Consider the following 17,602-nt stretch of genomic DNA (forward strand, 5'->3'; position numbering starts at 1 on the left):
TAGGTGCAGGCTACTCTGTGAATTATAAACGTTTCTGTGGTGTTTACAGTTGATGCTGTTTGGTTTGCAGGGTAAAAACAATCTGACAGGCTGGCAAGGAAACACCATGAACAGACACGAGGCTCACAGCTGCAGACAGATTATCTGCTTCTGGCAAGTCACTGTGTATTAACAGCAGCCTGTCAGCGTCAGTCTTTCACTGAAATTTGTACTGATGAAAAACAGTATAAAAAAAAAACAAATCAAAAAATGTAGTTGTAGCAGAGCAGTATTAAGAAGCTTTGTCATCTCTGATTTGTGTGTGAGTGTGTGTGGGTGTGTGTTGGGGGGAGGGGGGGGGGCCCAGAATAAGACGAGAAAGCTGCCACCACCTGCTGAAAATGCTTATATAGCAAACCTTATATTTGTTTTAAAACAGCAATTCTGCTGTTACAAAACCAAAGTACAGTTAGATATTTAGATTTTCTGGCTAAGCTTTTTGTGCTGCAAACATTTGGCTGTTTTGATGAGTGTGGCTGTGACTCAGTCAGTGAGTGGGCAGATTTGGTTGTAGTCCTGCCGTTAAACTGTCCCCTGTCATATAGTGATAGAATTGTCTTCTGTAAGAAAGTTGAAGGCAGCAAAAATAATCTTTGACAGTTTTTAATCCCTTCCTAACTGTCTGACATAAAGGTCCTGTACGCATTTTTGGACGTATGTTGCCATTTAAAAATTGTTTTGCAAAAAGAATAGCTCCATAAAATAGTGCAGACTTTTCACTGTTAATAATTATGCCGCATTAAAACAAATTGCTCTACATGTTTGCCGACTTGAGTACACATTTGTGGAAAAAATTACCATTGCATATATGTCACAGTTTTCACTTTTTTTTGACTCTGTGAATTCAGAGCATTTCTGTCAGCAGAGCATCTGATCTGTCAATGGAGCTGAAGGTTGAAGCTGAACTCTTGGCATTAGGCTGTCAGTGGATCTGCTGATAAAACTGCTTTAAGGAACAAAGCCCCTGACACACACACGCACGCACGCACGCACGCACACACACACACACACACACAGCAGCCAAAGGCGTGAGAGAAAAGCAAATGTTAAAGACCGCTCTCACACAAACACATGAACACGTGCAGTCGGTTACTGCTGAGTACACAGACACTGTTTGGACATCTGATGGAGCTTTTTTTAACTGACATTGAGAAGTGTGTGTGCGTGGTGACGCTCATTCACTGTGTGTTTACATTTGATTACACTGAAAGCTTGTTCAAAGTGTAACTAAAGTGTGTTTACCCGGGCAGCACATTGGACTGGCAGAGAAGGTAGGACAGGAAGTCAATTAAAGGCAAAATTTCACGAGCCTTGATTGCCTGGGAAAAACTAAAAGTGGAGGGGGCATCAAAAAAAGAGTATAGTTAATAAAGTATTGCATAATGCGGAAAAGAAGCCATGTGATTTTGACAACAAATAACCCTGTGAAACTCAAATTATATAAAGAGGAATAGAAGGAGTGAACAACAGCAGGACAAAAGCAAAGAAAGGCATTATGGGAACAAAACCTTCGCACAGTGAAGAAGGCAGGACACAGCTGGAGAACATTGGGCATCAAAGCTTGAACAGGCAGCCAGCCAGCCAGCCACGGCAATGCTGCTAAACAGGACATCATAAAGAAGCACACTGGCAGAGATGACAGCTGGATAGCTTCAATGTTTCAGCTTTAAGAACATGGCAAAACTTCAGGTAATGAAAGTAGAGATAAGTGACAAATCAGATTGTACTGGTTAGATGGTGAAATGAAATGCAACATAAATAAAGTGGGTTGACAATACAGCAGTATTACTGTCTGCAAGGACATCAGTGGAGAGTCTACCTTCCAAAGACAATCCTGTTTCCCTGTTGGTTCTGAAGGACACCTGTGTTTTTTTAATGATCTTTAATAAAAGAAAGGCCCTTTTGGATGTTACCCAGACTTGTTTTGATGAAAACCCACAGAGGCTCATCAACCTTGAGGCAATGATTCTGGCAGGAAAGCCGTTTGTTCCTGGAGTATATTTAAAATTGAGGTCTGTAATATTTTTTCCAAAATAAAGTGTAAACGAATTGAGGGATCCCAGAAACATTCATTGTTGGGTTTAAAATGTTAATGTTATTGATTTTACCTGCCTGAATCATTCAATTAGTCATACTGAAAATGTGCCTGGGAAAACATGTGTGTAAGGTTTTGTGTTGTTGTGGGTGGAGCTGTGTGAAGTGTGAGAAATGTTCTCAAACATTACTCATATCTTAGCTTAGGCTGAGAGAATACTCAGTCTTAACAGAAAACCTCCATACATGGACATGACTGTCTTCAAAGAAGATGCTACAAGAAAACAAAACATGCTATGACTTAAAGACAGTAACTCTTCAAAAAATACAAGTGTAAAAAGCTTCCGCTAAATTAGCTTCGGTTGCTTACATCTTGCTAGCAGCCAGCAACATTTTTATTCGTTGGTAGTCATGTTTATAACCACCTGGTCAATCTAATCCTATATGCACTTTATTTTAAGTCTGTATTTGTTCTCTACCCACTCCTGATGAAACTATCTGGCTTATTTCTAGCTAAGCTAATTGCAAAATGGCTTGGTTGTTGGCATGTGGTGTGTAATAGCTTTCCTCTTAGCCTCCTGCCAAGATAGCTGCTGTTAACAGTGGGAACGGTGAACCAGAAAAGTGAAATTGGCATAAAAAAATAGCTTAAAGATGCTCAAATGCTTCTTCAAAGTTAGATGATTATTCTCAGTGGTTGTATCACTATTAACACATGATCACATCAGCCATTTTCCAAATGAGTTATACAAATGTTTCAACTTTTGCTCAATTCTTTTGACCATTTTTTATCTGAGTCCGGTGAGCTCCCCAACTTTGTGTTACTGCATTATTTTATTATATGTCCAATTACATTCTCAACATATTACATAAAGCTGGTGGCTGGCAATATGGTGTCGCTAAAGGGCAGAAATACAGAAATAATATTGTGGCCGAATCCAGAATCATGGATGTAGATAAGACTATGGACAAATCTTGATGGAATAATACATTTAGTTAGATAGGGGCTCTGTTGTACTTATAGGACATGACACACTGTTGCTTGAGAGCAGATTTTTGTTTTTCCCGGAATAAATATCTTCAGTGACGGGAGATCAATTGAAAGCATTCAAAGGATTTTCTGAATGAGCCACACTTCAGTATGAGCCCCAATGATGTCACTGATGAGATGTGCCTCAATGTAGAAGTCTCAATGCCTCTTTGGATCCATTTCATCCCTCCTACAGTGTGAAGAGAAGTCATCACACCAACAGCTTTTCCTGTGCTGTGTTTGAAGAGAATAATAAACCAGCTGGCAAACTCCGCCTCTGGTTCTGTCAGTCTTCACTGGTGCACCCAGTTTAAACGCTGTCTTCATTAGACTCTGATGCCTTAGTTTAATGTGGGAGCTGTGAGGTGCTGTCAAGTGCTCTCACCATAAAGGCAGAGGTTGTTTTGGGTTTCTTTAAAAGTAATTGTACATTTTAGATCACTTGTATGATAGAAAATATACTTTCTTGTTCGATGTTGTTTTTGTTAAATTCTAAAATCACTTTCTGTGCTGCCAAATCTGGTTTAAAAAAACCCAAATCACTGGACCGCAAATATTATCAGTCAGTCATAAACATCCTTTTGTTGTTTAGTTCACAGGAGACACGAGCAGAGCTGCCTGTGTGCGTCATGCATGAATCTCATTACACAACAGGACTGAAACAAATGTGAAAGAATGTAAGGGACTTCTGCATTGAGGTGATGGATGCCTGTAGTTTGAGGCAAAAAAAAAAAGGCTCAGCCTTCTGCAGATGTGCACTAATGTCATGGTTGTATTTAAGTTACACTTCTACCATCACACCTGAAAAACATCGGAATACATTCAAATATCTAAGAAACGGTGCTCCTCATGCTTTGGCTGCACAAACCTGAACATTATGGTCCTGATGAAAGATAACATGAGAGCTGATGAGCTACCAGCAGCAGTGAAACAGTGTGTGTTTCTGTGTAGCACAAATATTTTATGTGCTGTTATTCGAGGCCTTCCAGCTTCAATTATATCCATACCCAGTACAAAAGCTACTGTCACTTCTCCTAATGAAATGATATTGTGCCTATTTGACGGAGTGGGTGACAGAGAGACAGAGACATAGTGAATAGGCCTACGAGCTTATTAACTGAATATTACAGACTGAGGACCTGGCACGTTGTTTGTGCACGTTTCCAACCCCAGGAGGCTCTGCACATGAAGCTCTTGCTGAATGTTCATCGCTGCTACTTGACAAGTAGCCAGCCAGCGTCTTAAGAAAACAAACAACCCATAATTACCCCGTTCAGCCGCAGCATCACTTCCTACAGTTCAAGCAATCCAAAAGACTCGGTATCCGTGGCTACTCTGTTGCTGGGAGACAGTTTGGGTGGGCTGGGATGATGCCTAAGAAATGACAGATGTGGGCAGGGGTAGTGGAGGGGTTGCACTGGAAAAGGCCAGGCTGCTAAATGCTTAAACAGAATACTTCAGCATGATATTGTTTTACTGTCCCCTCAATTATTTTACAAACCTTCAGCCTCCCTTCTTTCTTTGAAACTTCAAATAAATGTTTACATTTATGCTTGCTAGCTAGCAGTTGTGTTTTTTTTCCTCCCATTGATGCAGTGCAGGGTTTTATTGGTTTTACAAATTGAGAAAACCATGCGGGATGGAAAAAAGTGAGCATTTTATTTTACAGTTGAGGAAAAAAAACTGACAGACTGGGGAATTACGTTGTCCACTTCAACAAGGGCCCTTGACAAACCTTGTATTTTGATAAAGCTACATGGTGACATCTGTTCATTGTTTTAGAAGCACTACGCTTATTTGAAAGTCACATATTAAACTCCTTTTCAACCAGTTTAAATAAGTCTCAGAGGTCCCCAAAACATGTCTGTGAAGTTTCTTGCTCAAAATGCACTGATCCTGTATTTCATCATTCATATAACCCCTCTATTTTAGCCCTGCTTTGAATAGGCGGTTTCTGTGTCTGTAGCTTTAAATGCAAATGAACTGTGTTCGTCCACGACTCTCTGGAAGTGTTTAGGTGGATTGGGCTTTCTTGCACCATGCCCTATTGTTTACTGTGAGAAGGCAGCCTCAGAGGGCAGAACAAACACCTAGCTGTGGGACTTTCACCCATCTGGGGGAGGGGTTACTGCCCTTTGTGATGTCATGAAGGGAAAAATCTCCAAAAAGGCCTGTTTAAGAACACATTTTCTTAAAAGTGGAGTCGGCAAAAGAGAAGATGGACTTTTCTCATAATTGGGGGGTTTGTAAACAGACTAGGGACACATATTAGTGTTTGAAAACCGTGGTTAACTGTTTTTTATGTAATAGGTGACCTTTAATTTAAAAAAAGATTAAATATGAGAAATAAAAATGGAGAATTATACTGTAAAAACCTTACAAATTATCTAACGTGAACCCGAATTTGGTCCATGAAGCTTGTAGACGCAACTAACAACCATACAGTACAAAGACAATCATCCAATTAAAAGATGCTTTCTATGGAAAAGTTATTTTTAAAAGCTCACCGATACACAAATTAACATCTCATAGTAAAGGACCATTTTGTTTCATCTCACGTAGCCCCTTGGAACAGAAGGCCTATTTTTAGTCCCACACACATCTCTGACCCTATTCTGTCACTGCAGTTGGGACACAGCAGTGAGCAGAAGAGTCGTACTGCTCTTAAAGCATCACTGTCCAGGTCTCCTGAGTAGGTCACCCAACTCAATATGCATGTGAGGCCGTTTTGTATGGGACTCACTGTTACCACTCTGCGAAGGAGAGGCGAGATTATAGACACATTCTGTTACTGTGCTGCCATCTGCTGGACGCGCTCAGTCACACTTCTCGGGGAAAGTAAGGAAGTCACCAGAAAAAAAAAAACAACACAACAGCCCTTTGCCCTACTAATTCCCCTCTCATATCTCTCACAGAGTGGGCGAGGGGTCAGAAAAAGAACATTCTGTGCACTTGTCATAGACCTCCACCCAAAAACATGGTATTCCCTTGAAAGATGAACTCTGTTTTCACAGACAAGCTTTGCCCAATAGTTACTAAGAATGTATAATTCCAGTTGGATGCCATTTTTTTCTTATAACTCAAGCAACAAAAATAACTATGAAGTAAGACAGAAGCATTTAAAATTTATTTACAAATTTTCATTACAAGAGGCTGGATAAAGAAATCTAAGGTTATCTTACCCTAGATTGTCAGACTTAGGAATAAGTAACATTTCCTCGGTGGTCAGTGATATGTTTCTTTTAGATTAAAGTGCATGACAAAGAGGCTTACAGTTAAACTGTTGTGGCTGTAGTTTGGGTTGGTAAAATACTTTTCTCTCCTAAAGGGGGCACTTGTTAAATCGTCCCCTCGTCTTCTTTTCTCTTCTCCGTTCTGGCGAGGATCTGAAGGACTGTTTGGTTGAAGTCCTCAGGTTGGTCAGCAAAGACATAATGGCCTGCTCCTCTGATCACCTGACAAACACAGAGGCGCAGATGAAAACAAGGAGACTCAGTTTACACAGCTCGATACATAGTCACAGAAGTGTTCCAGCTCTCTTATCTCGTTGGCCACTGTTGATCATTGATGCAGTCGGCCTGCTACCGGGGACCGGTCTGACTGAAACCACTGCTACAACCATTATTATCAGTCTTACTTTTGTTAGACCACCGTTAGATCATTACTTAGGTGTTCTACTGCCATACCACCAGTCCTCCCCTATTCTCATCATTACAGTTTTCTGCTTATATTGGAACTGTTGACTTAAACTGTTAGAATTATTATTATTATTATCAGACCATCTCACTTACTTTGCTTTTCCTGCTGATCCTAAATCTACTTCCACCAACATCAATGGCATGTTGTCATAAGCATGTATCAGCTGTTATTGTTGTTGCTTTGTTTGTTTGTTGCTATCCATCTCTTCTGTTCTGTTTCTGCATCTGTCTCTATCTTCTTTGCTCAACAGAGTCGCAGTGGCTGGAGCCTGGATCTGCTCAATGTTCATAGACGGCTCAAAAGAAGCTTTGCCTTGCAAATAACTTGCATAAATTGCCAAATGCTTTTTTTCCATGGTGGATTTATGCTGGGTCTCTATAAATAATATACCAAAGGGTACAGTCTAGTCCCGCTATGTGTTAATGTCTTGAGATAAAGTGTTATTAATTGGCTCTCTACAAACAAAGATCGATTGAATAACATTTAGCACATTTCAAAATTAAATCATATACACTTTCTTCATGTTGGATCTACTGAAACAAAGCATTCTGGGATTGTTTCCTGCCGTGACTATTTAGTGAAACACATAATGAAGAGATGTTTTAAGGAACCTACTGTGATTTCCACCTCTGGTCTCGTCTTCTTGAACGCATATCCAGAGTCACTGTCAATGCTGGAGCGTGATCCGTAGATGAAGGAAATGGGGATATCAGCCTGGATCTGACCAATCCTCTGGAGCATGGGCCTCTTAGCCCAGCCGTAGGGGATGGTCATGTTTGTAAAGGCTGTTTCTCCACTGAAACACAAAGAAATCATGTTGTAGATTGATTGATATGCTGCAAGAGTATCAGTACAATGTCAGGATATTTTCACTCAAACTGATGGTCACCTTGGAGTCTGGGCATTGAGATGGTATATGTAGTCAGACACTGTGTTGTCGTCAAACACAGAAGAGTATTTCTGCTTAAAGTCCGACCTGACTGTCTGAACCAGCATTGGACCTGAACAAAATTTAAAATTAAAAAGGAGAGAAACCTATTTTCAAATGTTGTAGTTCATTTCAATCACACTCTATAAATCAAGATCTTTTTGCGATCTACAATTCACAAAATAGACTTCAAGTCACAAATAAGTAATTTTTATACTGAACTTTTATAGAAGATCAAATACATCTGAGTTTGGTAATGTGCAGGGTATGTGTAAAAATCTGCTGACCTAGAGGCCCAGCCAGTCTGAGTCCAGCCAGAGGGTTGAAGGGGCTCATGACGGCCCCCATAGCTCTGATCCACACCGGGATGGAGTTGTGGTTGGGGTTCTCCGGGCGAGCTGGGAAGCCCCACGGCTCCACCAGCAGCAGATGTTTTATCCTGAAAACACACACAGTTACGGGATAAGTGTACATACTAACGTTGGATTCCAATCACAAATCCCCTCACCTATGTTTACGGGGCTGCAGCTAATGAGGCAGATGTTAAAGTGCAATAAAGTCATTGATAGACTGCAAAACAACTTCATACATATATATTTCAAGAATTTAAATGGAAAGGCCTACCATGCCATGTATGTTTAATACAGCTCAAAGGTTTGAACATTAGGTAAAGTAGTTCTGTAGAAACACCATGGCTAGCTTCTAAAAATATATATTTCTGTAATTTACTAAAGCAGAATGTTTTTTGATCATTCTTTTATACAATATTAGGTGAGAGGACTTTATATGCATTTCAAAACAACTTGCATGACCACGCTTGTGACACACGCTCATGTAAGCACCTGTGTGGGTATTTGAGTGTGTACGCAGCCGAGAGGTATCCTCCGAGGTTGTGCCCCAGCAGCACCATTTCCTCCAGTCCCACCTTCTCTCTCCACTCCTCCATGGCTGTCAGGAACTGCTCCTCAGCCCCCTCCGGGTCAGTGCTGAACTGGGGGCGGCTGCTTCTGCCGAAACCCAACAAGTCTAGAGCGTAGACCGGTCCACTGCTGGACAGAGAGTCCAAGTTTTGGGCCCAAAGGGCAACTCCTCCCCCGAAGCCATGCAGCAGAACCAGAGGAGGTTTGGCTGGGGCAGAGAGATAAGGGGGAGAGCATGGTGGTGGCTGAGTGGAAAAAGCTAAAGTCCACAGGTAGCTGCTGTTGGATATCTGGACATGCTGCCTGGTGAAAGGCTGCTTCACATCTGTAGTAGAGGAGAGAAAAACAGGACTTTAGTATAGAGGGAGTAGGGAAGAAGCATAAGGGAAATGGGACCCGTCCTCACCATTCTGATTCCTTGAACACATTTGTGTTTGATCGGTATCCAGTTGTGGTGTTTTTGATTCTCTTTAATGAGAAAAAATATTTCGACATCGCAAACACCAAACCCTCTAAGTCTTGTGACATCACAACAACTGACACTCTTGGCTGAAAACACTTCAACTTCTTTTTAATTCAGATAGCATCTCTCTTTTTAAGAAAACACTTACTTTTGAGCATTTTATCTTCTGCATTTTTCAGCTGAGAGGGAGATGTGGGGCACCAAGAGGGAAGCCAGCTTAATATCCAGGAGCTGAGTTTCAGCAAACAGCAAACAGCAAACATGCATCCAAGCAGGCAGACAGAAAACATAAAGTACATGCAACACAGACCAAAAAAAAAACAAGAACTTTGACCATAACATTTGTGCAATCAGTGCTACTGGTATGCAATCTATAGACGGTACTGCCCTGAATCTTCCTACTCGGAAAACTTAACAATAGCAAAGAAGTAAATATGGTGAAGCCCAGACAAACTGGACAAATACTTTGTACATTGGCAGACCTTGATAAATACAATATTTCAAACAGAAATGCACACTGATATTCTTTGACTGAGTGAAATGAGTATACTTTCTAAATCAGAACAACGATCTGCAGGGGGACACAATGTTCTCTGACTGAACCACAAAATACGGATTTTCAAAAACATTTGGATACAATTGCAATTAAACATTAAAATAAAAAACCTTTTTTTAAGGAATGTTTGGATGTGTTCTGAAAAAAAATTGCAAGAAATGTCACCCTTGAAGAAGCCAATGCTAGTTCAAGAACATTTTGTTTCGGTAATGTCATTACTAACTTTTAGCAGCATTCCTCTTACGTAACCATTCAATGGTTAAAAATCTATTTTAACCATTTCAAAAAGGCTTCTGAAATGTGAAAAACGAACCTCTGTTCCTTGCCAGGCTGTATCTCCTCCGCCATCCTCCGCATGGTGTGTTGTGATCTGGTTGTGATGCTTCCGCGACCATCAGAGAAGGTGGTCAGAATGTATGTGATGCGTTCAATTACATCCCGTAAGTCAACGGAGTTGTTCTAAAGTAGGCTATACCAATCAATTACAAATCGTCTTTTACAAAAACGTAGTATTTGTCTGGTAAGAATACGATAAACAAAGAGTCAACGTGGTAAAGCGAAAGAAGAATACTTGTTTTAATAACATCGATTGGTCGATCCGTTAAAAGGCTAAGCTGTCAGAGGAATACATTTTTAAATGTCCAACTGCATCCAAAGTCAGCGGCGTGATGTAAACCTGTGTTAAACTAATCTGCACCTAGCTCAGGTGGGTGCGTTCATAATTCGTTGGATGGTCTTGTTTTTAATCCCCATTTGTTCCGGTTCGTACTAACATCTAGAAGTTGTCTTTTCGTGCACTGAAATATGTATTTGCGCGGCGCTGAAGTCAATGTCAAATTTCATGGCTCTTCATGCACAGGTAGCTTAATTTAATGTAACAGAACTTTCACCAACTATGTGTTAAACACAAAAACATGTGGGATATTTGCAAGGCTTTGCATTTGCATGGCAATAAGCCAACAAAGCCAACTTTCAGTTACAACCTCTCTCAGCCAATCAGAGTCTTAGACTGGACTAAACATTCAGTTTATAAAAATAGTGAAGGTAAACTGTTTATGGTAGGTTAATAAGAGAATGTTTTTATAGATGCCATTTTTTTTTTGTGGAGGGGGGGTGCAGTATCCATCTGGTTAAAACTGAAACATGTGTAAAACACTAGCTGTAGAGGGCTGTTCTTGTGACAGGTAGGCTAAATCTATTTGTGTCTTGTGAATCTTGAGCAATGCCAATCCAATAGAAATGACCTTGGCCTCCTAATAATAGGCACTGACAGAAAAACACAAATTTCGGGCATAAAGATGAAACCGTAGCTTATCAGAATACATTTCTTACAATAAATTAAGATAAGGGCAGAGATTAAATGGAAAGTTAATTTAATTCATTATCCTGAAGGATTTGAATGCACAGTACAATCCGCTCTTTTATCCCCTTTTCTTTTGACTTTAAAGTGACTGTGAATCTCATTAAATCTTAAAAGGGGTTCATAGTATAGATTAACACAGGAATTATCCTTAAAAAGGTCAGTAGCATCCTTCAGGAAATAATTCTACAGTCAGTTTTGGCTGGCATGACTTTTAGGAGTGACTTTATTCCAATAGGTATGCTCTCTTACAAACTCAGCATAATAGGATTTAAAAGTCTGCAAACAACATACATGACATACATCATGTTCACTGTACGAGAAAGAAAAGAGGTGACATTTGAACCTTTTCTCACTTAGCCTCACTTTGGTATTCATGCTCCGACATGATAATAACTCCTTTTATATTCTCACTTTTTATAGGCTGATGAGTTGCAGAACAGCCGCTATTTCTCATGAGGTCAAGGACAATTCGAGGAGAGATTTGGGAGTCCTGGTCCACAAGGTGGCGTACTTGTTTTCTGTAAGTATACACAAACCCACTCGTAGAATACTGTCTGGCTGCTTTGTCCTTCATTATCCAATCACAATTTTCACCTCTTAACATCCACTCCTGGTGGCTCTTGGCTCTATATGCTGACTGAGTGGTTCCTGAGTGGTTTATTTCCTTTGCTCTCATAGATGCAAACACTCTCACTCTTTGTGGGTTACTTCCCGTTCACTCTGCTGTGCTCTCGAAAATCTCATAAACCAGTAGACAATGTGGCTGAAGTCGAACCCCATCGATGAGCCGCAGTGGTGTAACCCTGTGGCTGTCTGGAGACTAGTAACTGGGTGAGGCTTTTGGTAAGGAGGCCGCGTGAAGCTGCAGAATCAGTCCGCCTTGGGAGTTTTACAACTGAATGTTATCTCCTTGTTGGAAGTTAAACTGTATCTTCTGCGGTAAATCTTCAGCATAACTGTTTTTATCAGATACACAGATTTACTGTAAATATTAATGGACGAATCCTGTGTGACGTCACTCATCTGTCACAGCAGGGGGCTCTGGAGGCTCTTCGGCAGCCGCCGCCATGCTGGATATGATTTCCCAGCCTAACTTTTATTCAGTCTAAAGACAGGCAGAGAGCAGGAGCTGAGGGGGCTTAAGCCTGAAGACAAACTGTTACACTCAATCAGGTCAGCTACGCGCCTAACTTTAGATACCAGGTATCGTTCATTAAATTCAAAACAGAGCCATTTAAAAAAAATAATCACCCCGCGTACAGTGTGTGCCCGTGGTGACACTAACTAATCAGACCTGTTTGGATTTTTGTACCAGGCTGTAAGCATGTTCATTTCTGCTGTGAAAACAGGCTTTTTAGGCTGTGGTGTGTATGTGACTTCTAGGGTTCCTGGAGTCAGCCTCAAGCGGACCCTCAAAGAACTGCAGGAGTTTTGCACTTCCGCATTGGATTAATTTTTCAAGACCAGATGCTGCTTGGTTTTCACTTAAAACTGGATTACTTCTCCTCAGGGCTGTTTTTGCCTTTACTGACTCACACCACTGTTTTCTTTTTTTTTTTTTTTATTGCTGCATTTTTAAAGTTTGGGAAAGTAAGACCCTCATCACTCTTATTCAGACATGAAACTTGGAGTTTTTTAATTTACCAGATGAATTGATAACAACCGTGAGAGTGAGCAAGGCCCTGATTATTGGTGATGAAAGAAGGCAGCTGGAGCTCAACATGGACGGCCTCCTCTGTCGCGTGGGCAACACTGTAGTGTACAACATAAAAATGTAGTTTTGAATTTGTCTTCAAAAGGCATTTGAACAAAAAAACAGGTTTGAAAGAGGAAGATGGAGAGATGGAACAGCTCACTGTTATCTGTGTTTATGTTCTGTGTGTCTGTCTTTGCCATGTGCATGTGTGTGTAGAAACAATTAGTCTGTAAACCATTCACAGTGTTCTGGGGTCAGCTGCTGAGTCTGATTATCGTATTATAAAACTTACTGTAGATCAGTTAGTTGCCTGTAAGCACAAACTGCACTCTGCCATTAGTTTTTTTTTTTTTATTTGGGGCAAGGCCCAGTGCAGTATGGGTATTAAGAGCGACTAAGCTGTTAACTGAAGATGGAGTGGGGATGGAGGAGAGGCGGAGGGTCTGTCTGGTTGCTAGGATACATTGCCGGCGCCAACAGCGGATATGATTTATAATAGCCAGTCTCAATGTCTCGCTTTCTCCGTTCGTTTCCTCCTTCCTCTTTTCCACCGACTCTCTCCATCCTCTCAATTCTGTCCTCAGCATCTCTATGGATCTGTTGACCTGCCCTGTCCGACTGATCTGAGTGCTTACCCCTGGCATAAGTTTTTTAACACTATTATCTTTATGGGTGTTCCTACTGTTCCTTCCTATGTCCATCATGCGCATGCTGAGGAGGGTTCCAGGCACTGTCAGTTTATTTGGCAATAACAGCAACACTCATTTCGAGTCCATCTCTTTTCTGCTCCCCGGGGTCATCCACACAGAGTATATTAATGTTGGTGCAGCAACTTCCAGTTTGTGTTTTCTAAGAGCATGCATTTCACATGATCATGCAAGAGCAGCATCCACATGAATGGATGATATTGATTTGCGGAGACTTGATCCACCTCGCTATGTGAAGATCCTCAGGGACAAATTCAGAGTGAGGAGATGGGGGAGCGAGGCCATGTGAGGGAAGAGACAGAAGGGAAAATGGAGGACCATATGAAAGATGGGAGGGATATCATATAGTCATTTAGTGATGAACATTGTAATGTTAGATAAAGATTCTTTGCTGAGGGCAGAACAGTTTCCCATGCCTGAAGTACAGTAGAAGCAGTTTGCTTTGTGTTGTTCTGCCAAGCTGAAATATCTCTTTGGGTTAGCTTTGGCGTCATCAGTCGTTCTGTCTATCAGAATTTTAACGTATTATATTCATTTGTTTGAGGACGTTTGTCTCAGAGTTCTGCATCCATAAGTGATCCAGGAAAACATTCAAACTAGAGTGTCCATATTTCTCTTTCCCTTTAGTCTGTCCAGTGTCTTCCAGTAAATGGAGGATAATTTTAGAGTGATAAAGAGCCCAGAGGATATCAAGGGAGGGGAACACACACACACACACACACACACACACACACACACACACACACACACACACACACACACACACACACACACACACACACACACACAATAAGATGGTCCCTCATTCCCTGTTGCACCTGCTGACCCCACAGGATCCACTGAGATCGGCTACTGCTGAGTGTGCGGCTTCTACACACACACACACACACACACACACACACACACACACACACACACACACACACACACACACACAGGAATGCATACACACTTTGACTAATAGGCCTAATGCTTCCTGAAGAGGGCCCAGCACTGCATTAGCTACGGATGTGGGATTGATTTAGAAACTGAAAGCCTTCTAGTGTGTGTTTGTGTTTGTGTGTGTGTGTGTGTGAATATGATGTGTCCTCGTGTGTGTGTTTTTCTTTAGTCCACTCGTCTGACATTATCTGTTTACTCACAAATGGTAAAAGACGTACAAGTTTGATATTTGATCTAACTTGTGATTTCAGGCATTTTTCTTGCAAAATATGAAAACGTACAGTATATCCATTAGAAAAGCATTTAATAAAAAAAAGACACCAGACAATAAACTCTCTTAGTAACTTTAGAATAGTATGCTATTCAAAACATCTTGATCCAGCACACCTATTAAACTTGGGTGATTATAGACCTTCAACATAATATAGATAACAAAATTAGAAATGGAACTCAAGACTAAAACATCAAAAAATGAAGGACATGTTTGAGCAATGCACCTCAGGAAGATTTCCGGGGCAGGCTGGCTGAAAAATTTCAAGAAATGTTCAGGAGTGCGTTTGTAAAAACAGTTTCATTCTACAATTCACTTAGCAGACGCTTTTATCCAAAGCGACGTACATCAGAGAGTAAGTACAACACTAATCCATTCACACACCGCCACTGAAACAGCGGGAGACATTCGGGGGTTAAGTGTCTTGCCCAAGGACACATCGGACATGTTGCTCAGCCGGAGATCGAACCCTTGACCTTCCAGTTGAGAGGCGACGACTCTACCAACTGAGCCACAGCCGCCCTTTTATACATTGTTTTTGTGGAAGACAGTTATAGTCTATACCACTGATCATCAACTGGTGGCCCGCGGGCAACATCCAACCCCCCCACAGCTTCCCATCTGGCCCCAAGAATTTAATTAATTTCAGAACATGTAAGGAGGAAAAGATTTGTTACAGTATTTAGAGTATCTGTTTTAAATACATAAAGCTATTAAAGCAAAAATCTACCTGTTAGCTATTAAATATTAAAACAATGAAATGTTAACAACATTTTTATATTAATTGATGCCTCCACACTCCACAGCATCTGTCAAGAAAAAAGATACATTGTATGTAGTTGATGATCGCTGGTCTATGCCTTTATTTTGAAGAATTAATGACGAGTGCGCGAGACAGAATTTAAACTCCTTACTTTTTTTTTTCAAATCTCTGTACACTCGAACAATAGTTGCTGAAGTGACTCTAAATGTCTGACTCAGAAAGTTACAGAAACTGTAGCACTGCCAACTCAATTCGTACGTCATGCGTCTTTTCAGATGCTGTTCAACCATCTGAAAATCCTTTTGGTTTGAACATACGCCGTGTGATAAGAACTTTTGGAGGAAATCCACAGTCCTCGTCTGTGTAGAAATGGAAGTTTAGCCGACTCTAAAATGATGCTTCAGGAGGCTGCTTCAGTAAATCTAAAGCCATGTTTGCAAACCATATCATGAAGGCATGTAGAGCTAAAAGGAGAGACAAAGAGGCCATGGTGCGTGGGGGGAGAATACTGGTAGAGAACCAGGTGACTGGCAGAGGATGCTGGGAAAAAAAAAGAAGAGCGAAAAAGGAGGGCAGAAGAGGAACGGGTTAAAGCGCGTTGAGAGCAGAGGAGAGGGTGAGGTGGCCTGGGGGGGGGGGGGGGGGGGGAGAAGAGAAAGAACAGAGAAGCAGACGTGGAGGAGGTGGGGAATTGATGAAGCAGAAAGCTGGGTTATTCCTGCTGTGAATCTATGTGTCTTTCCTTTGTTTGTGTGTGTGTGTGTGTGTGTGTGTGTGTGTGTGTGAATGTGCCCATGCCAAAGTGTGTGAGTGTGAGTATGAATGGTGGGCTTTGGCAGTAAATGAAACTGTTTATCAGATCAATATGGCCATCATCTCTTAGATGACTGTGGCCTCTACTGAAGAGCAATCATAAATCATAACCAAATATGGAGGACATGGATCCATAGCAGCTGTGTTTGTCCTTTAGTGTGTGTGTGTGTGTGTGTGTGTGTGTGTGTGTGTGTGTGTGTGTGTGTGTGTGTGTGTGTGTGTGTGTGTGTGTGTGTTTGTGCACGGGCATACATGCAGCCCTACATTTATGTGTATTTGTGGCGACTTGCTGTTATGCGCAGATGAGTATATTTGTGTGTGTCTACGTGAAAAACCACTTTCTGTCTCCGGAGCTGAAATTTGGAGACGAATCGTTCGGGAAAAAATTGAGACACAAGGGAGGCCGACCACACCTTAGCGATTCACTCCGTGTGAAATAAGGATGCTTGACGGATATATACGCACATAATGGTCAGTTACACTGTAAGTGTGACATGTCCTCTGTTCTTCTCCATAGGGTTAACAACAGGGCTCTTGTTCTGTGTGTGACGGCCCCCGGTGCTCTCGCTCTGAGTAATGTAGCCTCCCGATATCAGTGACAAGAGTCTCGAAACCAAAATAGCATCTTGAGCTCCGATAAATATAGAAGGTAATTAAATCGGCAGCAGGAGAGAGACGGAGAAAAGCCAGGGAAAGAAAAAGGGATGGTTCTGTTTTATATGTGAGGATAAAACTCCCTCTGCAGCAACCTACAGGGGATCGATTGGACGGGAACAAAAAAGCAGTTTTGTTTTGTGATCTTTTTTTTTTACTCACCCGTGCATCGGTATATTCGGCATCAATGTCTTTTGATAATTGAATAGTCTATGTTAGATTCACTGAATGTAGGGGGTTAATCTGTGTGTGTTTTAGGGCCTGCCGGAGTACAGTGAGTCAGCAGTATTTCACCGGTCCGATCTCAGGAGACTCGGCTGTGTGTGTGTGTGTGTGTGTGTGTGTGCGCCTGCTTGCTGCCATCTGCCTTTTAGCTCTCTCTCCTCTCGCCCTTTTTGCCACCTTTCTTTGCCGCCGTGCTCGTTTACCATCTCGCCTTATTTGACCTTTCGTCGAATCTTTCTAGTTCATAGTAAAAAAAAAAAAAAAACAGCGAATCACAGATCGATTCTGCGCGTGACGACCGTTGCAGAGGACCCAGAGGAGTGGGGTGAAAGGTTGTGGGTGTTGGATCAGCTTGTCAGAGCAAACTGGCCCACATCTTGACATGATATCCTCTGGGAAAGTGTGTTTATGTGTGTGTGTGTGTGTGTGTGTCCGCGTTCACTGTGACATGTTGTGACAGAAACTGACTGACAAGCCCCTTTGCCGCCCCAACACCAGC

The 17,602-nt window shown here is 41.5% G+C and overlaps 1 protein-coding gene across 2 annotated transcripts; it reads right to left on the minus strand.

Annotated features, from left to right (window-relative positions):
* Positions 1-5,010: 5,010 nt before the first annotated feature.
* Positions 5,011-10,092, minus strand: LOC132991374 (1-acylglycerol-3-phosphate O-acyltransferase ABHD5-like). Of its 2 annotated transcripts, none has more exons than XM_061060138.1 (7): positions 9,983-10,092; positions 9,262-9,344; positions 8,573-8,975; positions 8,018-8,169; positions 7,692-7,803; positions 7,418-7,598; positions 5,011-6,558 (listed from the first exon to the last, which is right to left on the minus strand). In XM_061060138.1, exons 1-7 carry the CDS (start codon positions 10,024-10,026, stop codon positions 6,442-6,444), a joined length of 1,092 nt encoding a protein of 363 aa, XP_060916121.1. In that variant the 5' UTR covers positions 10,027-10,092; the 3' UTR covers positions 5,011-6,441. The 2 variants fall into 2 exon arrangements, with proteins under 2 accessions (XP_060916121.1, XP_060916123.1); XM_061060140.1 differs by lacking the exon at positions 9,983-10,092 and adding an exon at positions 9,057-9,118.
* Between the last annotated feature and the right edge of the window lie 7,510 nt (positions 10,093-17,602).

Source organism: Labrus mixtus, chromosome 16 (genome assembly GCF_963584025.1).
Source record: "Labrus mixtus chromosome 16, fLabMix1.1, whole genome shotgun sequence".
In the NCBI taxonomy this organism is placed as follows: Eukaryota; Metazoa; Chordata; class Actinopteri; order Labriformes; family Labridae; genus Labrus; species Labrus mixtus.